At 38.6% G+C, this 23,686-nt stretch overlaps 1 protein-coding gene across 1 annotated transcript in view; it reads right to left on the bottom strand.

The window, feature by feature from the left end:
* LOC136873838 (CWF19-like protein 1) overlaps positions 1-23,686 on the bottom strand; it is a 131,308-nt gene that overhangs the window by 9,135 nt on the left and 98,487 nt on the right. The window contains exon 11 of the mRNA XM_067147107.2: positions 13,052-13,212. Within this exon, the coding sequence (XP_067003208.2) occupies positions 13,052-13,212 (161 nt within the window). The remainder of the gene's footprint in view (positions 1-13,051; positions 13,213-23,686) is intronic.

Below are 23,686 nucleotides of genomic sequence, written 5' to 3'. Positions count from 1 at the left end.
GATTATGTTAACATAATAGATCCCTTCTTATGCCTGCTGAACATTTTTACAGAGCAATATACAGAATATACCAGCAGTGAAACCTTACCTCAAAAACAAGTTACATTTCAGCTAAATTTCACTTCTAAGGTTCAAAACACTACATATCCTTAACTCCACTCAAAATGGTTTCAAAAGTATTCTTTAATTTATGATATGTATTTTCTTGTTTTGGAAATGAATTTTATATATTTAAAACGCTTGTTTCATAGCACTGTTCAAAACAAAGAAAATAAATGCTTTTTCTTGTCTGTTCCACTACTAACCCTTCTCTTGTAAGAAAGTACGAGAACAATTTTAATGCGGCCACGTCGAGAGTGTGTATCTACTTACCATCAGACTATAGCTCACTTAGAATCAATGCTCATACCTTTTGTTTAGACACTAAGCAACTGATGGATAGGTAGTGAGAAGAAAGGCTGCATTAACAATTTTTTAAAAATCTGTTCATTCTGTATTTTTCCTATTTATAAACTGGAATTTGAAAAATGAAGAATCATACATAGAATGTATGGTACTAACTTGGCTTATGTTACCTAAACTGTCACTGATAGACTCCAAGTACGAGTGCAAGAATTGTTGATGGTTTATACCTATCCATCAAGGTAACTACGCTACTAGGTAGGCTACTCCAGCGGTTAAAGCTCCCACTAGCTGGAGCGCTATGACGTCGCGCGATATGAATGATAACGAGTAAGGTACACAGTCGCAGTACAGCAAGCCTGTCAGTTCTCGTGCCCGTGAAACATCTTGCCAATCTTTCATCAAATAATAGTCTGGTTTAGTCTGATTCAATAAGTAACGGTACTTCCAATAGATTAAATTTCGTCATATGCTGAGCAGGTAGAACATCAACTATCAAATACATGGCATATAATACAATAAGAAATAAAATATTGCCATGAAACTAAAAATGAAGTAAATACCAGGCATGTTTTTTAAGTAAGTACCATTTTGATATTCCACCGATGCAGCGCTGCGGTCAGCATTCCGTGCATGCGCGCTGTGTACCTGCATCTATTGGCAAGGCTGAGACGCCATTACTGCAATAGTCGCCCTTGTGTACGTTTGTTGGCAAGCATTTGAAATGGCTTCACCAATCGAGAGACTGTGAAGTCTGTTATTCGTTTTCTGAGTGCAAACGGTTTGAAAGCTATCGATATTCATTGTGAGAGCTATGCAGTTTACGGACCAAACATTATGAGCGATGGAATGGTTAGGAAATTGGTTTGAGCATTTAAAGGTGGCCGCAAAGATGTACATGATGATGAATGGAGTGGGCGACCTTCAGTCATTAGGGAAGATTTGGTGCATGCAGTTGACCGAGCAGTGAGGGAAAACAGACACTTTACGATTACGTCGTTATCTGACGTGTTTCCTCAAGTTTCTCGAAGTGTTCTTTATGAAACTGTGAGTGAACGATTAAATTACTGAAAGGTGTGCTCACGCTGGGTACCGAAAATGTTGACAGAGGAGCACAAAAGCAAATGTTTGGGCAGTGCCTTAACTTTCCTGGAGCGTTACCACGAGGAAGGTGATGTTTTTGAGTCAAATTGTAACGGGGGATGAAACCTGGGTGGCCTACATTACACCTGATTTTTATTTATTTATTTACTTTTTTTGCTACTTGCTTTACGTCGCATCGACACGGGTATGTCTTATGGCGACGATGGGGTAGGAAAGGCCTAGGAATTGGAAGGAAGCGACCGTGGCCTTAATTAAGGTACAACCCCAGCATTTGCCTGGTGTGAAAATGGGAAACCACAGAAAACCATCTTCAGGGCTGCCGACAGTGGGGCTCGAACCCACTATCTCCCGATTGCTGGATACTGGCCGCACTTAAGCGACTGCAGCTATCGAGCTCGGTACACCTGAATCAAAACAGCAGTCTATGGAATGGCGACATTCAACTTCACCCAAGAAGGTAAGTTTAAGCAAACAATGTCAGCCCGGAAAATCATGTGTACCATGTTTTGGGACAGAAAGGGGGTGTTACTGGTGGACTTTTTGCCCCGTAGTGAGACAATCAATTCAGCAACGTATTGCAAGACCTTAAACAAATTGCACTGCTCAATTCAGAACAAAAGGCATGGCATGCTCAGTAAGGGCGTCGTTTTGCTTCATGACAATGCACGCCCACATGCGGCTCATCGAACCCAAGACCTCATCACATCATTTCGCTGGGAACAACTCGATCACCCTCTATACAGTCCCGATCTTGCGCCCAGTGATTACCACTTGTTCCTGCATTTGAAGAAACATATGGCCGGCAAACGCCACAACGACAATGATGGTGTCAAGATGGCTGTGTTGCAGTGGCTGACAAATCAGGCAGCCAACTTCTATGAGGATATATGCAAAAGCTCGTTGTACGATATGACAAGTGCCTCAATATTGGTGGGAATTATGTTGAAAAGTAGAGTAATGTACAGGCTTTCATATAAAAATAAAATTGTTAAAAAATCTCTGTTTGTTTTTCATTTATTTCAAAATGATACTTACTTGAGTGCAGGATTAGAAAATATGTTGAACCTACTCTTGAGGAGGAACAACATGGATTTAGCCCTCATAGATCAACTACAGACCTCATTTTTGCCACCAGAATGCTCTATGAGAAGTATTGGGAGAAAGGTAGAACACTTATAACTGTTTTCCTGGACATCGAGAAAGCATATGACCATATACCACGCAGGCATATATGGGAATGTCTGAGACATAAGAAAATGCCTTATGACATCATAGCACGAGTACAACGATTATATGATGAAACCAAGTGTTGTGTCCAGGTCCAGGATAGAAGGTCAGGTTGGTTTGAAATGAAGAGTGGAGTCCAGCAAGGAAGTTGTCTTTCACCACTTCTTTTCATAATCATAATGGCTGAAGTTTTAAAAGCAATTAAGAGAAAGGATCCAACAACTAATGCCCTGGATTTTGCTGATGATGTAATGGTATGGAGTGAGACAGAAGCGGAAGTACAAACTAGACTAGATCTCTGGCATGAAGCTTTTACAACCTTAGGTCTCAAAATCAGCAAAACGAAGACAGTTAGCTTGGTGATGAGTAGAAACTCTCCAACTCTTCAGCTAAGAATTGGAGATGAGGAGATGGATATTGTAGACAACTTCCAGTATTTAGGTAGTGTTCTGTCATCAGACAATACCATACATCAAGAGATTAGTAACAGAATACAGAAAGCTTCCAAATTCTATCACGCTGTACGTCAAATACTTTGGGATGAAACATTTATGTTAGTTTCCAAGATCAGCTTGTACAAATATATCTAGTACCTATATTGATGTATGGCCTGGAAGCAGCAACACTTACTGGACCAACAAAGAGTCGTCTTCAGGCAACAGAAATGAAGTTCCTCCGTTCTTGTCTACAAAAAACAAAAATTGATAAAATAAGGAATGTGGATATCCGACAACAGCTTGGATTGGAAAGATGCTTGCTGGAGACTCTAGAAGTGAAGAGATTGCAACGGTATGGTCACATGAAAAGAATGAACCCTCACAGGATCGTCGAACATACTTTGACCACAATGTTCCTGGGAAGAGACCAAGAGGAAGACCTCATGATGTTTGAGAAAAAAACCATAATGAAGGACCTTGAAATTAGAGACGTGAACTGGTGTCGCATATATGAGCAGCATCTGTGGATGGATAGAACAAACTGGAGGAGGCTCGTACACAACCGCACCCGGCTTGCAGGATCGAAGAAATGATGAAGATGATGACTTACTTAAAAAACATGCCTCGTATTTAGATCAAATGGCATTGGAAAATATGCATCGTATCGACATCTTTACAGAATTATATTAAAGTATTAAAACGTACATGTCAGGAGAATTAATTAGTTGATGAACCAGCCCAAAGCTCAGCCTTCTTATTGGCATATTTTCTCAGTGCTAGTTCCTTACTCTTTGCACTTAAATGCCATACCCTAATAAATGTCCTGGTCCTTACGTAGAGACAAATTATTTTGTCATGGAATTCTGGAAATTTTGACTTAATAATAGAAATAAGAGTTTTCATTATGTTTTTGCATCTGGATACAGTCTTACCATGAAACACACCAAATGACATTTCGAACTGGGCTATGGTTTTTAACCATTCATGACTGGGATGTGTGAGGCCCCCTTTTGAAATAACAGATATCCAGTAACAGGTCTCTTCTCGCCATGACATTTTTGTCTCTTTCTTCGTATTTACTGTATATCGGATCACGGATCTGTATAATATCACGAGCTTCGAAATATATTCAGAAATATAAGTTATTAGCACATAATAATGTTAAGGTTATTGGATTTTACGTCCCACTAACTATGTATTTGAGCACCTTCACCACCGGAATGAGACAGGATCGAACCTGCCAGCTTGGGCTAAGAAGGCCAGCGCTCTACCGTTTGAGTTGCTACTCAACCCGGGTGTTAGCACATTACAATAATTATAGAAAATATGATTTTCATTCAGTCATTTATATCTGGCACCTTTTTACCATATGAGCTGTAATAATGGAGATATTCAAGAGTTTATTACGAAGTGCATCAACAACCAAGCATTGCTGACGAGGAAGTATTGTTATGCCATCACAGTAGCAAACTAACTGGCTATGATGGTTGTTCATATCATAGGTTATAAACTTCATGGTTCTGATCCGTACTGAATTGTAAGTACAATATAATTATTTTATTAATGTAACTTAGAATATTGCATATTATAGTATTGAAAGATGCACCATTACTACATTAATATATATTGTATTATGCTGGTTGTTATTGTTATTGTCTTTATAATATGCAAAATAATAATAATGTTATCTCTGTTACGTCTCACTAACAACATTTACGGTTTTCTGAGACTCGAGGTGCTGTAATTTTGTCCCACGGAAGTTCTTTTATGTGCTGACAATTTATAGCACCACACACGTTTCCATAATATGTTGACTGCATTTTAATCAGTACAGTGGTTCTACTTCAGATACCGACAACACGAACACTGTTTATGTAGTGAAGCACTATAAAATTATTATGTGCTAATAGCTGGGCTGAGTAGCAACTCAGATGGTAGAACGCTGGCTTTCTTAGCCCAACTTGGCCGGTTTGATCCTGTCTCAGTCCGGTAGTGAAGGTGCTCAAATTCATAGTTAGTGGGATAAAACCAATAAACTTAACATTATTATGTGCTAATAACTTATATTTCTGAATATATTTCGTGGCTCGTGAACTAATACAGTATCTGTGATCCAATATACAGTAGATACGTAGAAAGAGACAAAAATGTTGGTACGTCGGTCACTTGCTTTCTTGGCTTACGCTGCGTGAACCATCAACGATAGACCCCAAGTGTAAGTGTACGAATTGTAGAGCACAGAAACCTCTACAAAAAAAAAGTCCATGATGGTATATACCTATTTCCAACCGGTTGCCCTCTAGAAGTGATTTTATGCTATAGTCCGTGGTAAAAAAATATAACTCCTTAAAATTAAATTAATATTTCGATATTATCCTCGAATTCCTCATCAAAATAAATTGTTTGACCTCCTCCAGTATTTTATAAGGATTACAATAACCTTGCCAGAACATTATTTGCATGAATGGTTCAGAAGTTATGACCATTTTAGACTGTAGTGGTAATACATGTCAGCAGGATGGGCGAGTGCTGTCTCATATCACATGACATCACGCAAAAGGCAGCCAGGGAGAGAAACAAGTGAACACAATGCAGGAAGACAGCCCCCTGCCTACCCATAAAAGGTGGCTCTTAAAAAAGCATTTTTATGTTATTGTTTGCAGTAAAAAATCAGCCTTAAAATTAGGAACTATATTTTGAGATTAATCACGTAATCCTTATCAAAAAGTGCTTATTCACTTCAGTAATCTTATTAAAATACACATTTCCTTCATGTTATACAGTACAATTTGCATATATGGTTTAGGAGTGAAAGTTTAAATATCGCATAGGAAGAAAGGAGCAAGCCAACAGGCAAGCAGCTGGAAGAACCTTGGAAAATTGTCGCACAGACCTACGTACATGTATCAGTAATAAAAACGTCATCTAGAAGGAAGTAAAAAAAATCAACCTTAAAATTAGCTGGCGAGATGTAGTGCTCACAGTGCACTATATCTTCTGGTATGGGCTACAATAAATTTGTTACTTTTATTGACCTGTCTCTGTCTCATCCTTGGCTTTGACAATATGAAAGTGACCAAGGTATGAGTGATGCTAGTAATACCATTCTTTATGCAGCTAGTCCCTGTTATGAATGGTGTGAAAGTATAGCTCATAGGGTTGCTTGGTGCATGCATTTAGGTGGGCTTGGCAGACTGATATGTAATAGCAACTTCTGGCTTGGTGAGGAAAGCAATGGGAAACTACCTCACTCATTTCCCTAGTATGCCTTTTCAGTGACGCCTAGGCAATCTATGACAGCTATTGGCAGAGCTGTGGAGGATCAAACCAACCTTCAGACTGAATACCCAACATTTCACAATTAGGAACTATATTTCAAGACTAGCAAATGTACCCGTGCTTCGCTACAGTATACTACATTGTATGTGGATATCGAAGTAAATAATGTATGTGCAGTAAATAAGATTGTTTTAAAATTGCATGCCTCTTAGCGTTATCCGAGAAATAGCATGGGGAGGTCCCCATACGTTGTTTCCAATTTAAAGTGTGGGTTGCGGAGTTGTGATGATAACAGCAGGCTCACTTGCCTACTGCCATTCACAATCGAGTTGGGAAGTTTACATTATAATTGCAGGCCCCATTGCCTACTACGTGGTCACAATCGATTTGGGGAGTTTTCGTTACAGTAGCAGGCCCCCTTTCCTACTTCCAGACAGATAACAGTTGAGGAGTTTTTATTATAATGACAGGCCCTTTTTCCTTCTGCCAGCCAGCTTACTGCCAGTCACACGGAGTGGGTGAGTTTCCATTAAAATAGCAGGCCACTATGCCTAATGCTAGTCACATTTTAGATGGATACATCTTTTTATAATGGTGAGCACCCTCACCTACACCCAAATACAATTGGGTAGGGGAGTTTTGAACAAAATTGCATGCTCCCTTGCCTTCTGCAAGTCAAATCGAGAAGTGAATTATTAATTAAAATGGTAGGCCCTCCGTAGCAATGCCAGTTACACAGGAGTTGGAGAAGGACCCCATTCCTACTGCCGTCAAAGTCGGTGTGGGGAGTATTGATTACAATAGCAGACACAGCCTTTCTCGATCGCTAAAAATCGACATCAATGAATATATATATAGATTGACATACGAAGGTATATGCATGTTTACAATATTGCAGACCTTCATTTAAAGATTAACTGCTGCTAAACGGTACGTCATATCGCCAAAGGATTGTACCTTAAGACACAGTATTTAGTGGCCTAAAAGGCTGGTCCTTTTATATTTTCTCGCATCTCATCTATTCATGGGTCAGACTGAGTTAGAAACGTTGAATAGGTTGAAATTTGTGTGAGATTATCTTACATTGCATTACTTTTCGGATTATTATTTATCGTATGGCATATATATACAGAAACAGAAAGGCAAGTACATTATATTTCAATGTCCAAAGTTGTTATCCATTCTAGAGCCTCTGTATTGGCTTCTAGAAAATCAAACCAGTCTCCAGGGTAGGCTCTTCTGCTACACTCCTTTACAATGTGTTCGATGGTTGGAAAAGCAGCACCACAGTCACACTCGGGGTATTGTATCTTTCCCAATTTATACAGGGACGCAGCATAGACTCCATGACCACATTGAATTCTATTAAGGATGGTCCAAGTTCTTCTTGGGAGATCAGGTCTAAAAATAGGTGGGAAGAAAGGCCAGAGATGTTCACCTGATTTTGAGATCCATTCTTCCTTCCATTGGGCATAGGGGTTGAAATTGTCTTCTGTGAGCTTCTGAGCAAACTTAACTGGTGGATGTCTAGATTTCAACCGGTTCCTCTGAAGGTCAGGAATATTGGAGTGGATGGGCAAGTCAGGGTTCTCATTTATCTTGGAGTATTCTATCAACAATGTTTGTGCTCTACAGAATGAAGAAGGCATGATGTTGCTCAAGACAGGAAGCCAGTGGGTAGGAGTTGATCTTATTACGCCTGAAATAATCCTCATTGTGTGGTTGAGTTGAGTGTCCACAAGTTTCACATGGCAGTTGTTGATCCTCGTCTGTAGGTTAAACCTTAAAAAGCCCTACACGTGATCCCTGGATGGTGCTAAAGAAGCACGTACGAAGTAATCCACTCAACGACTCTTTTAAGAGCCAACTGACTTGAAAGCTTGGACATGGTATTAAAAATTGTCAACTGAATATTGAAGGTGTCAGCAGATCTAAGCGTGACATTTTGTCAAAATTGCCACGTAATAATGACATTGATCTGGTACACATTCAAGAAACACATGCTGCTACAGAAGATGAGTTAAGCAAGAGGGAAGATTTATGGTTATAGAATTATTGATGCTACCTTTGATAATATATATAGTATTGCTACATATGCACGTAACAACTTGGAGCAGGTTGAATTCATCTCATCTAGTACAATTAATAATATTCATACTGTAACAATAAAACAGCAAAATGTAACCACTGTAAATATCTACAAACCTCCAGCCATCTGCTGGCCAACCCCAGCTCTTCCAGAAGCAAATCATCCAACTATCTAAGCTGGCGACTTCAACAGCCACAATGAAACTTGGAAATATGCAAGAAACCATGATTGAGGCATAGCTTTAATAGAATGGTCAGAAGACCAAAATGTTCATCTTATATTTGATGCAAAAGGCAAAGGCAAGTTTATATCTGCTGCTTGGAAGCAAGAGTCCAACCCAGACCTCTGTTTTGTCACAGGTGACTCTGTAGGCAACCCTCTGTGCTTGATGAGATAAGTTTTGGGGGACTTCCCAAATAATCAACACAGACCAATCTTCCTTGAGATAGGCATCTCTGTTTCCTTAATTACATCTTACTCACGCCCACGCTGGAACTTTAAAAAGGCAAACTGGATGAAATTCTCTGAAGAGATGGACAAATGCATCAGATGGATTCCTGCAACCAGCGATAATTATCAGAGACTTGTAGGGTTTGTAAAATCTGTAGCTAAAAAGCACACCCCAAGAGGTTACAGGAAAGAATACGTTCCCAGATGGAGTGAACAGAGCGATGACAAAGATTTTCTTGAAACAGGTGCCCATACGGAGTCTGGATGAAACTCGTAGACAGAAATGGACTTTTCGGATAATTATGCGACATAGCATTTGGCTCACATATGGGTACGGGGTGGGCTAATGTTCGTGTAGAGTTTGATGATTCTATCTTTCCTGTAAGTGATTGACAGTATGAATTATCCAGGTAAAAAGTCCCAATTTAGTTAAAATCGAGAAATAGAGAAGAATCTAACATATAAGGGATGCAGATACAACAAAAAGTCATAAGACCAAGGTTGAAGATCACTCCAAATTGAACAGAGATTGTGCCATCCATTATGTGATAGGACTTCCCGTTTATCCCACAAAATACCTCGAAACGAGGGTCTGCACCTTCATTAAAATTGACTCCATATTTTGATATTCTTCGGGGATAAAAAGTGAAAAATGTAACGATCTTGGAAATTTTCCTCCCTTACAGGCTAAAACGTATAATTTTGCCAAATTTCAACCTTCTTGCTCGTCTGGCAGATTATGCCGCAATCAGGAGGGTGAGGGGAGTAAAAGTTAGGACTTTCAGGAAACTACACCAAATATGCAGAGGGTCATTATTACCCCTCAAACGGGTAGCTGTACGAAAATTCCACCAAAATAGTCAATGTACAGGTACACACAGTCGTTACGATTTTATTTATATAGATAAGGAATCTGCTCCACGTACAACACCTTTTGGGCTACGTCCGCTGGACTTAACCTGCAAAACCGACTGTTCATGATATCTCACTTATTAATCCTCCTGTCAAAAAAAAAATTCACATGAGAAAAAAAATTAGAATTATTGTATTTCCATTAAGTTTGGTCGATTTCCACTCAGGTTGATCTTGTACTTTTTTTTACATATTGTGGGAGAGTAAAATCACCATTCCGTTTCCCTATAAAACCCCAGTCCATTCCGGGAATCTGAAATGGTATTGACCTTAAAACCTACACTTGGACAGGTGGATGCTAAATATAAAGTTTGATTCAAATATCTTCAGTAGTTTGCAAGCTGTAAGAAATACGCTTTACACGCACCCGCTCTTGCGTTAAGTCCGGTGGGACTTGTACCGAAAAGCGGTCCGTTAATGATATCTCCCTTATTAACCCTGGTATCGAAATGATGCACATGAGAAAAAAAGGGTTAGAAGTGAATTTCCGTTTAGACAGGTAGATTTCCATTAAGTTCGGTTGTGTATATTTTGAGGGAGTGCAAAATCACGGTTTCGGTTTCGTATGAACCCCCAATCAGTTCAGGGATTTAGAAACAATATTTGCCCTAAAACCTACCCAAGGACAGGTGGATTCTAAATATGAAGTTTGGTGGAAATACAGTATATCCAGTAGTTTTCAAGTCATAGAAAGAAAGACAGACAGGCAGACAGACAGACAGACAGACAGGCAGGCAGGCAGACAGGCAGGCAGACAGACAGACAGACAGACAGACAGACAGACAGACAGACAGACAGACAGACAGACACCAAAGGAACCTACTCTTGGACAGGTTGATGCTAAATATATAATGTTTGGATCAAATATTTTCAGTAGTTTTCAAGTTGTAAGAAATACGCTTTGCAGGCACCCGCTCTTGCATTAAGTCCGGTGGGACTTATCGAAATGATGCACATGAGAAAAAGGTTTAGAAATTAATTTTCATTAAGGCAGGTAGATTTTCATTAAGTTTGGTTGTGTATATTTTGAGCGAGTGCAAAATCACTGTTTCAGTTGCATATAACTCCCCAGTTAGGTCAGGGATATAGAAACAATATTTGTGCTAAAACCTACCCAAGGACAGGTGCATTCTAAATATGAAATGAAATGGCATATGGCTTTTAGTACCGGGAGTGTCCGAGGACAAGTTCAGCTCGCCAGATGCAGGTCTTTTGATATGACGCCCGTAGGCGACCTGCACATCATGATGAGGATGAAATGATGATAAAGACGACACATACACCCAGCCCCAGTGCCAGCGAAATTAACCAATTAAGGTTAAAATTCCCGACCCTGCCGGGAATCAAACCCGGGACCCCTGTGACCAAAGGCCAGCACACTAACCATTTAGCCATGGAGCTGGACTCTAAATATGACGTTTGGAGGAAATATATCTAGTAGTTTTCAAGTTATAGAAGGACAGACAAACAGACAAACAGGCACCTTAAAAATTATGCAGATGGTCATTATTACATCTAAAACGGATAACTGTACGGAAATTTCGCCAAAATATTCAATGTACAGAGACAGGGTCGTTACGATTTTATTTATATAGATTTATCACGTAGTTCTTATCAAAATAAAGTGCTTACTCACCTTAATAAAATTTGCATGTATGGTTTAGGAGTGAAAGTCTTAGTGAAAGTGAAGAGATTGTTTAAATATCACACAGGGAGAAAGGAGCAAGCTTAGAGGCAATCGGCTGGAAGGACCTCAGAAAATCGTGCACTGACCTACATACATACCGTATTTCTCTGAATCTAAGAAGTTATTTTCTCAGAATCTCATGAAAAAAATAAAGGGATGTCTTGCATTCATGACCTAACAGCAATCAACACCCCAGTAAACACCGCTGCTTCTGTTCACCCCCCTCCCGTGCGCGCGCACACACAAAACTCGTTGGCAATCAACGACTGCCTCTTTATTACACATTGCTAGCTGTGGCAACCAGTTGTACAGTCTCTCTGTGTAACATCACTAGATTTTGGGATATAGTGAAGAGAGAATGATGTTCTATTAGCCTCTAAAAGAAGTTTCTCAAATCTGCAGAATAGCATCAAAACATGCAAGCCTTTGAATCCTGATAAAGGCCATGACTACTGAGTGGTAGACTTATAACATGTCTAGTGTACATGACACTTAGCAAAATTAAGTTTTATAGACAGCAGGAATATTTTCTTGATGGATCGTCATATTGTAAAGTATTTGCAGGTATGGACGACAAATTTTCAATGGGTTCTTGTTGATATTATGCCAATTTTAAGTTAATGATTATTAAACACTCGGAAATGTAGAATAATTGTGCAGCCACAAGAAAGTATGGCATAGGCCTAACTAAAGCCAATATTCAGCGTTAGCATGAAAACAAAGATAATTTTTAAAAAATGTGCACTGTACAAAAATGCATTCAGTGGCCCGCTTTGAAGCAGTCGAAAATGAAATTGTAAGATATGTGCATGAAAAACGCAAGGGCGGAATAGCCATACCACAGCACAATAAACTTGTTCGTTGACCTTCAATGTCTGTGATTAGGCCCTATACATCGCTAGTCGCTGAAGTTGGCCTAACCCAGCAAGCGAGAAGTGCATGTAGCAGCAACAGCAGCTGGTTGTACCTAACGCTGAGTAAAAGTAACAGTTTTATACACAGCAAGAATATTTTCCTGATGGATCGTCGTATTGTAGAGAAGTGTGGAATAGGTATTGCCGGCAAATTTTCAATGGGTTCTCTTTGATATTATGATTCCAATTTTAAGTTATTAGTTATTAAACCTGCAGCAATAATAATTGTGCAGCCGCAACAAAAAAACACGGCATAACTAAAGCCAATGTTCGGTGTCGGCATGACGACAAAGACAGTCTAAAAATGTGTACTGTACAAGAATGGCATTCATATGATTTTTACAAAGCACTTTTTAAGCCTGATTTAAATTTTTTGAAGGAAAAAGTGGGGGGTCGTCTTGCATTCAGGGTCGTTTTGGATCTGGAGAAATATGGCATACGGTAATAAAAATAATGTCACCTAGCAGGAAATGTTACAACATAAATTCAAAAACCACTCCTGTACAAAGATGGGGTGGGTTGCTAGTTATATATAAAAGGAAACACTTACCTCCCAAATTGCAGCGGAAAATTCTTTTTAATTCGATGGAATAATCTCTGACCAGTAGGAAGTTCCACATAGAAATAGGGAGTACCTGGCTGAGCAATCTGATTTAGTTCTGCATGTTCAGGAAGTTCATCTAACTGGAAACCTTCAGCCTCTGCATACTCCTAAAATAAGGATTAGTCAACATGCATAATGAGCCACAACATCTGTTTAAGTAATTAACGAAGGTAACAGTCCACGTTGAAACAAATGTCATGAATAATAAGTAGACTAATTTATAACAGACTGCCTTTTTCTGAGACCAATAAGACTTTTTTCTATTTCTGGTCCTGTTCTTTACTGAAGTGCTCATTCAAATTCCTTCTTTTACATTTCTATATCATAATGATTAAAATCCAGCTAATATTTAGAAATATGAGCAGATATGGCCTTTGCTGTTGTCTATGGTGCTTTGAGCTGTTGTGCCATGTCCTAAATATGATCTAAGATATGGAATATGTACAAGGAACTGGTTTCAATCCTCAAAAGTAGCAGTGAATTTTGGTTTGTTCCAAACTTTTAAGCTGGCTTCTCTTTAAATCATTAAGCTGTATGAGTGAGTACCAGCAGATGGATGAATTTTGTTCATTACAAGCTTACCTCCGGGTAAGCCAGCGATGTATGATGGTGCTGACCATCTACCATACATCACCTACATGGGAGGGATACTGATCTGACCTCACAGTAGTATTCAGAATTTCGTTTATGTATTGAATTCTGTGAAGTGAACGTTGGTGTTCTGCTACAGACTCAAGTCAGGGTGACATCAGAAATGGAATAATTTGATGCACAGTTAATTTGAACCCCACTGCCAGCAAGCCTTAAAGTGATTTTGCCATTGTTTCCCATTTTCACACCATGATTAGGCCAAAATTGCTTCCTCCCCAGCCCTAACCCTTTCCTATACCAGTGGCCCCATAAAACAAAAAACAAATAAAGAGTATTATAAACATGTTATATTAAAATTCAAAACCAATACTCTCAAAATATTGAAAGATAAACAAACTAGACTGCAGACAAAAATCAACAACTAGAGAATAGGAAGAGTGATTCCAGAAGCAGAAAGAAAGGATGAAACAGTATTGGGCTGACAAAAAGAAGAAAAACCTCCATAAACCTGACTAAGTAGTCCTATGTTGGATAAATAAATAAATAAATAAATAAATAAATAAATAAATAAATAAATAAATAAATAAATAAATAAATAAATAAATAAATAAATAAATAAATAAATAAATAAATAAATAAATAAATAAATAAATAAATAAATAAATAAATAAATAAATAAATAAATAAATAAATAAATAAATAAATAAATAAATAAATAAATAAATAAATAAATAAATAAATAAATAAATAAATAAATAAATAAATAAATAAATAAATAAATAAATAAATAAATAAATAAATAAATAAATAAATAAATAAATAAATAAATAAATAAATAAATAAATAAATAAATAAATAAATAAATAAATAAATAAATAAATAAATAAATAAATAAATAAATAAATAAATAAATAAATAAATAAATAAATAAATAAATAAATAAATAAATAAATAAATAAATAAATAAATAAATAAATAAATAAATAAATAAATAAATAAATAAATAAATAAATAAATAAATAAATAAATAAATAAATAAATAAATAAATAAATAAATAAATAAATAAATAAATAAATAAATAAATAAATAAATAAATAAATAAATAAATAAATAAATAAATAAATAAATAAATAAATAAATAAATAAATAAATAAATAAATAAATAAATAAATAAATAAATAAATGTTATTGGTTTTACTAACTACTTTCACGGTTTTCGGAGACTCTGAGGTGCTGGAATTTAGTCCGGCACAAGTTCTTTACGTGCCAGTAAATCTACTGACACGAGGCTGGCGTATTTGAGCACCTTCAAATACCACTGGACTGAGCCGGGATCGAACCAAGTTGGGGTCCAAAGGCCAGCACCTCAACCGTCTGAGCCATTCAGCCTGGTGGGAGAGACTGGAATTCTGTTACAGAGCAGCGACATGTAAGACCATGTGGACAGAATACATATGAAAGAAAATCATGGGTTCCAAATGTTTGGCTGTAGTCTTTGTCAGAGGATAGAATGATACTGGCCATCGTTGGCAAGTGGACGCTGTGTGAGATGAGGGGAGGGAAGGGGGGGGGGACAGATAGACAAGAGAATGGCAGAAAGGAGTGGTTACCTAATGTTAAGGTACCAGTTGATGTCCCACTTCGGAATCTCCATCCGTTTCCTAGACAGATATATGTATTTTGGAATTCTGTTAGATACTCTACTAATCGCTGATGTCACAAGTTTGCCGTGGACTATCCAATTCTATCCAACAGATATTGCAGGTAACCGGTACATTGTTACCCTACTGTATCATGTTGTTGTGTTGACAACTATTCCTCTTCTATAACTTTCAATAATGATAAAATATTTTTACTATTCTGCAAAACTAGCACAACATATGCTTCAAATGGCATAAACATGTGCTATGGATTTGTGGCAAGGGAGTGAGTCACACACACACACACACACACACACACACACACACACACACACACACACACACACACACACACACACACACACACACACACACACACACACACACACACACACACACACACACACACACACACACACACACACACACACACACACACACACACACACACACACACACACACACACACACACACACACACACACACACACACACACACAAAATCCCCTGGAAGCTCTGGCATGACTGGATTAAAAGGAGAAAATAATATGGCAGTTAAACTCAAAAATAAGATAAAAGAACAAACTGTAAGTAGTGTATTACGATAGCTATTTGACTTGTGGTCAGGGGGAATTGGAAATATTCTCGAAGCCCAGGTGCAACAAAATCCTAGCCAACAGTTTAATGGCTTGCAGTAAATTATGTGTGCATTTTAGAAATCATTATCTAGAATGGAAAGACTAAGATTAATTTTTTTTTTCAAACAGGCATGATTCATTACAAAACTGAAAATCCACCATGGATTCTGAGAAACAGAACCTAGCAGTTAATAAGAAATTCTAAATACAATTACTTTCAGGAACTGATGAAAAATAACAATCAAAGACAAAAATGGAATAATATGTATAATAGGTGTAGATAAAGCCGTAGAGCAACATCTGCCATGCATATCGGTAAATGCCTTAAATGATCATTTTACATGGCCAAAAATAGCTTCTACCTCCACCCCTAAAATTTCACCACCCTTTGTTTCAACAATGCAAGAGCAATTCTCTTTTGGAAATATCAGCTTTATTAAAGTTAAATGTGTGATCTATTACATCTAATGCCACAGGAAATGATGATATTCCTATATCAATGGTTAAGGAAATCTTAGGACCTGTACTGTCCATACTGACATATATTTCACAACTGCCTGATAAATGGAGTGTTCCCAGATGTTGGAAAGATGCACTAACTAGACGCATTCCAAAATCTCGAAGTTAGATCTTGTTTTAGATTATCATCCGTTATCCATCCTACCACCCTTTTAGTGCTTGAACGTTTAGTTCACATACAAGTTACTCAACCCAATGGACTCACATTTAAATACCCCTGTGTGTCACATGACTCAGATTTAAATCCCAGTGGAGAAGCTGTTTGTGCAGCACAATGGAAAAGATATTGTAAAAAGAGAACTATACAAGATATTAACCTGAAATTTTGTCTTTAGGCGAATGTAATCACCTAGTATGATGATTTTGTGGGATAAATTTCAAAGCAATCAGGGAGATGTAGTGGAATTTTGCACTTCTTGCACTGCCACATTGTCTCGCTTCTTTTCTAGGGATATGCATGGGAAAATGAGCCCAGTTTCTAGCTTGTAGCCTAAGAGAGGATGCACTAGCTAAAGGTGACCTTGTAATCAGGCAGCTGCATGGTCGCAAGTATTGTGCCGCTATGGCCACACGGAAGTCTGTGTAGTAGGGTTTCCTGGGCTCCCACTGTGAAAAAGTACAGTACACTACAGAGGACATGAAAAGACAAATGTCTAGAAGGTAGAAAAATATTTTTTTATACCCTTTGACTGTTCACCTCATGATGATACAGAAATGCATGGGGGAAAAAGGGCAGTGACCAGGTCTTGTAAATCTACTCCCTACATCATCATCACTCTCGTCTTTTTTTTTCTTTTTTTGCTAGTTGCTTTACGTCGCACCGACACAGATAGGTCTTATGGCGACGATGGGATAGGGAAGGGCTAGGAGTGGGAAGGAAACGGCCATGGCCTTAATTAAGGTACAGCCCCAGCATTTGCCTGGTGTGAAAATGGGAATCCACAGAAAACCATTTTCAGGCCTGCCGACAGTGGGGTTCGAATATACTATCTCCTGAATACTGGATACTGGCCACACTTAAGCGACTGCAGCTATCGAGCTCGGTCATCATCACTCTCTGAGTCACTAGTGATATATATACATTTCCTAACTCATTTACGCTATTTACACTCAACACTTCCTCGCACAAATTATCATCTTCTAAGTTCCTGAATATCTTCACTTATACTATCGTCGGAATCACTATCTAAAACACTGTTAATTAACCTCACTAATTCTTTGTGTTCAGAAACGCGCGTGCACTGCTAGTTGTCATATTGACTACTGGCTTGAAAGGAATTTGAAATATTTTCGCGTCACCCTATACACGTGGTGTGAAGGTCAAGCAAGGCAAAAATTTGACATACCCCCGCTTCAACCTTCTAGTATACGAAAATCTTATTGCAAGAGCCATCTGTTACAAACTGGGTGGACTATAGAAAGATATCTTGAGCACTGGCAATGTGCGGGCCCAGCTTGTCATCTGAGTTGTAGGCCATGTGCTCGCAAGCGGACGTGCCTCGTCATCCGAGTTCATTGGGTTAATACTCCTCAACGCCTTTCAATCCAGCTTCAGAAATGAACATAGCACTATGACAGCTTTACTACGAGTGACATTACATCAGACATGCAATGGACCAAAGGGATGTGACTACTGACATTATTAGACCTCAGCAATGTCTTTGACAAAATTACTACTACAGACACTTTGAATACTACATTTTAATAGTGCCGCCTTGGTTTCTTCCTCTTATCTTGAAAATCACTGGCAACATGTGGCAGTGGAAATGTGAGGATGGCAAAGCAAGTCCCTCGGTATCCTTCACAGGTTGGTCCTCAAACCAATGTTATTTTCCATCCAAATTAATGACATATCAAAAGCTCTTAAATGTTGCAAATTCCAAGTGCATGCAGATGATGTACAGATTTACTACCATTCAAAACAGAGTGATATAGGTATAGTAATTAATAGAATAAATTTCACCAACATCTTGGTGACTATTAATAACAAATCCAAATTAAACTCATATTGTCATCAGTACAAGTGAAAAACCCATTTTGCTTCAAGCAATGGAACATCCCTCCAATAATTTTAAATAACAAAAATAAAAATCATACCCTACTCTACTTTATTGACTAATTTAGGAATTATGAGGCCCTAAACTGTGGTAGAAGTTACGCACATCCTTTCTGTACATCATTACTGAATGGCCTCCCATTATTATGAGCTTCCTACAATTATTTAACATGTAAAGAAGAAATATTATATATGATTAATATTAATATTCTGCCCAACAATGGACTTTAAGTGTCATCTTATTCTTATTCATAAATTCAATGCTATGTTTTGGAGTGAAATGCACAGCCTTTGTCTGCATGCAGACAGGCAAGCTTAACCTCAATAATGTTATTGTTTTTCGTCCCACTAACTACTTTGATGGTTTTCAGAGACACCGAGGTGTCGGAATTTTGTCCCACAGGAGTTCTTTTATGTGCCAGTAAATCTACCAACATGAGGATGACATATTTGAGCACCTTCAAATACAACCAGACTGAGCCATGGTCGAACCTGCCACGTTGAGGTCAGAAGGCCAGGGCCTCAACCGTCTGAGCTATTCAGCCCAGCTCGCTTAGCCTCAATGCAGTCGCCAGTGCAAACTTGGAACTTATGCAGAACTGTCTACTGCAATCCAGTAGGATCCATGATACCATGAAGGAGGTAGAATTAGACCCAGGTATCTCGTAAATGTAATATCAAGAGTGCTTCCAAAACATTATCGCCCTTGTGTACAGAAAATTTAAGTGGTTTCATAGTGTGTGCCATTCTGTTGCATACCAATATATACTGTAACAGACCTGCCAACCATTATGGATTTTCGATAATTTGTAAGGATTTTGTGATATTACGGTTAAGTGCATATTTATTACGGAAAATCAACTGCACTGGGTGATATTGTGATATCATGATGTGCAAAACGCATATGCACATTCCCATTATGCCTCACTTCAGTCATCTGTGTTTTTGCCTTTTGCATTATGGCGCCATATTCATGCTGAGATCACGTATGGTCCTTGTCTCAGCTTTCTTATTCCAATAATTTTGTGGTTAAAGAGTGAATGCAGCCTATGAGGAACTTGAGATCTGGTGCTAAGTGTGAAACATGAGGAATGTGGTTTAATTTCAAGTGTGGTAAGCTACAGGCCCTGGACAGTGATAAGGAAAGGATGGCCCGTAGCAAGTGTTTCATGAATGGGAATGTGACTAGTGACAAAGCAAAAATTTATGAATTTCAGCGGGAATTAAATGAAGCAAATCTCTTATTGATTGCAGAGCTACAAAAGAAGTTACAGGAAGTAAAAGTGAGAAATAAACATACTCATTCAGTTGCAGAGAATATTAATCCTGTAAACTGTGTGGTATTAGGTAGTGATGGGTCGTTCATGAACGAACCGACTCTTTTGAACGACTCATTGGAGAGAGCTAGCTCCCTCATTGAGAGTCGACTCTTGTAAGAGCTAGCTCCCTCCTTGCTCCTTGAGAGCTAGTCGTTCAATTACAAGTCGATTCTTGTATGAGCTAGCTCCCTCCTTGCTCCCTGAGAGCTAACACGAGCCGACTCTTTTATCAATTGCGACTCCAAGAAAGAGCTAGCTCGTCACATCGACTCTCGTTCATTTCTAGCCAATACCATGCTTTAGATAATCACGTGACATACAGAAGCCGCTTTCTTTTTTATAGGCTGCCCAGTCTACAGGTACAGTCTAGCCTCTTCCCGCATTCAGTCAAAGTCAGTGCTCTGAGTGCAGTGGTTGAGGTCTGTCTGCTAGGTACGTTTTTGTGCTGTAGTTCTGGCAACTTGCAACCTAACGAAACAATGAAATGAAATAAACATGTTATTGAGCAATACTTACCTGTTCACTTCCTCTATGCACTCATAATCTATGAAGGATGTACGGCCTAGTATAGATCCAGTAGGTTAGGAGCAAATAAACGACACGAAGTTCGGGTTAACTAACCTCAACTAAGCACGAATAGTCACTATCCAGAATACTGAAAATAATACTCGGCAAGTAGAAACGGCGTAGTTTTATTGGTAATAATAATAAAAATAACTTAAATGTTTCCTTTATTGTCTGAAATAATTAAGAAATACTCTGACAAATCCTCACCTGTTTCCTTAATGCGGTCGTAGTTATGAATTAACATATTGCCAAAATCTTTCGGTTTTATGGTAAATAATATACCGTAGTTTTAAATCGAATTAAGGCAAATAGAAAATAACACTAGTTTTGACTTTAAAATATAGGCTAAATAACTCATACCAAAGTGTATACCGCAGTACATTTTCAAATAATTATTTATTAACGTGTAAGGAGTCCGACTCATTAGCTGGATAGTCAGCATTGAGGCCTTCGCTGCAAAGGGTCCCGGATTCGATTCTCGGCCAAGTCGGGAATTTAATTCTTCTGGCTCGGTAACTGGGTGCTTGTGTTTGTCCCAACACTTTCCTCTTCATATTCAGACAACACACCACAATACCAACCACCATAGAAACACGCAATATTAATTACATCCCTCCGCATAAGGTTAGCGTCAGGAAGGACATCCGGCCGTAAAACAGGGCCAGCCGTGCTGAGTGACTCAAACGGTCGAGGTGCTGGCCTACTGACGCCAACTTGGCAGGTTCGATTCTGGCTCAGCCTCGTATCGGTAGATTTACTGTCACGTAAAAGAACCACTGCGGGGCTAAATTCCGGCACCTCGATGTCTCCGAAAACCGTAAATGTAGTTGGTGGGACGTAAAACCAATGACATTATTTATTATAAAACAGGGCCAAGCCCAAATCCACATTTCCGGAACAGTTCGCACTCGCGAACCCACAAGTGTAGGAAAAGTGGTCGAAGGAGAAGAAGAAGTAGGTAGTGTAAGGAATGCCAATATATCGAACATATACTTCTCATACGGTTCAATCGTTCTTGAAAAAAAAAAAAAAAAATAGAAGAGAGTGTGACCATATTGTACGCGAAAAAAAAAGGGCAAAATGCTATGCGTACTGTAGTATACTTGGTTATATGTACATTTGTGCTGATAGTAGTTTCCATTATTTTCGTTAAAAATCGCGTTTAATCAGTTATGTTTCCTACGCTGCATTAATGCATGAAAGAATCTGTTGTTTAAATGCGGAGAGTCTAGTGAGAAACTTTCTGTAGCTCCAGACGAAAGAGGATATTTTGATGACATCTTTTGAGTGAAATGTAAACTACGTGAACAGGAATAGAGATTCTTCTTATGCTTATCTAGACTGCCGGGGTCGAACGGAAGTTTTGCCAATATCTCGAACATACGTCCCATACGGTGCATTCAATCTTGAAAGACACCATTTTAAGGAGAATGGAACTTAGGCAAAGTAATATTAGATGTCATCAATCAACACTGTATATTTGTGATACGTTTCTTCGTTACTGTGTATAAAACTTCATCATTGGATTAATTACAAACGTTGCCAGCAGTGTACATTTGTTTTATTCCAAGAGTAGCGTGCCAAACTGGGCATAGTGTTGCCATCTGTTGTAGGAAAGGTGAACTATCTTGCGCCATCTCGCTCCTTCAAATAAAGACGGGAGTCATGATTAATCTAGAAAATGTAAAATCACACTATTTTGGGCTTTTATGAATCAATAACTCATGGCTTAGTAGATACTATAGTAACATCCCATTACATTTATAAACAATTATTTATTAACGTGTAAGTGTTGCCAATATCATGAACATACGTCTCGTCACGGTGCATTCAGTCTTGAAAAGCATCATTTTAAGAAGAGAGGAACATAGGCAAAGTAATATTAGATGTTATCCATTAATACTGCATATTTGTTAAACATTTCTTCGTTATTGTATATAAAGCTTTATCGTTAGATTAATTGCCAATGTTGCCAGGAATGCATATATTAGTTGTTCATTTGTTTTATTTCAAAAGTAGCAAATACAGTAGAGATTGTATTTGAGAGTAGCCTTCTAAACTGGACATTACCGTTAATAGAGTATTAATTAATTGATAGATTAGCCATCTGTTGTGGGAAATATAAACTATTTGCGCTATATCGTTCCTTCCCGGAAGTCATACAGAGCGACCGGAAGTCATGAAGAGCGACCGGAAGTCATAAAGAGCCGTCTGCCCTAAACCGGATGAACGAATGAACGAACGAACCTGGAGCGGAGAGCGGCCTCTGACTTCCTCGGCTCGCTCCTACCTTCCCGCTCCCAAGAGTCGACTCTTTTGAACGACTCTCAGTTAGGAGCGGGAGCGAATGAGCTAGCTCCCTCAAAAGAGCTAGTTCGACCCATCACTAGTATTAGGTGATTCTATTGTGCGGCATGTAGGACAGAGAAATGAGTCTGTGAAAGTGATGTGCTAGCCGGGAATTCAAGCGGAACAGTTGAACAGCAAAACAGAGTGCGAATATGGCAGGAATGAGGAAGCAGTAGTTCTCCACATGGAAACTAATGAGTAAAAAAGGCAACGGACTGAATACATAATGGGGGGCATTTATGATTTAATGAACTCGACTAAGAAAAAGTTATAATACCAATATAAATGGTCCGTTATTGGACATTATAAATTTTCCAGCTAGCTCATTCTTGGTTGCCAGCGTTTCGCCCTCGTGTGCTAGGGTGGGCTCATCAGTTGGTACCTAGCACACCTACCAATACGCTGGCTAGTGCATACCGTGGAGGCCAAGCAGGCATCAATTTTTAGTGATGAGACAAAGTCTCTTAGTGCATTGGCACTGCCGGTGGCTCCAGTTAGCCTACGCAGTGGCCTCCACGGTATGCACTAGCCAGCGTATTGGTAGGTGTGCTAGGTACCAACTGATGAGCCCACCCTAGCACACGAGGGCGAAACGCTGGCAACCAAGAATGAGCTAGCTGGAAAATTTATAATGTCCAATAACAGACCATTTATATTGGTATTATAAATTTGCTCATTCAGGACAAATATTTCAGATTCCCTATGGGAATCAACATCTATATCATCTGATGGCCAAGCAGGCATCAATTTTTAGTGATGAGACAAAGTCTCTTAGTGCATTGGCACTGCCGGTGGCTCCAGTTAGCCTACGCAGTGGCCTCCACGGTATGCACTAGCCAGCGTATTGGTAGGTGTGCTAGGTACCAACTGATGAGCCCACCCTAGCACACGAGGGCGAAAC

Source organism: Anabrus simplex, chromosome 5 (genome assembly GCF_040414725.1).
Source record: "Anabrus simplex isolate iqAnaSimp1 chromosome 5, ASM4041472v1, whole genome shotgun sequence".
Taxonomy (NCBI): domain Eukaryota; kingdom Metazoa; phylum Arthropoda; class Insecta; order Orthoptera; family Tettigoniidae; genus Anabrus; species Anabrus simplex.
Note: the sequence above shows the minus strand (reverse complement) of the source record. Positions and strands in the feature narration are given on the sequence as shown.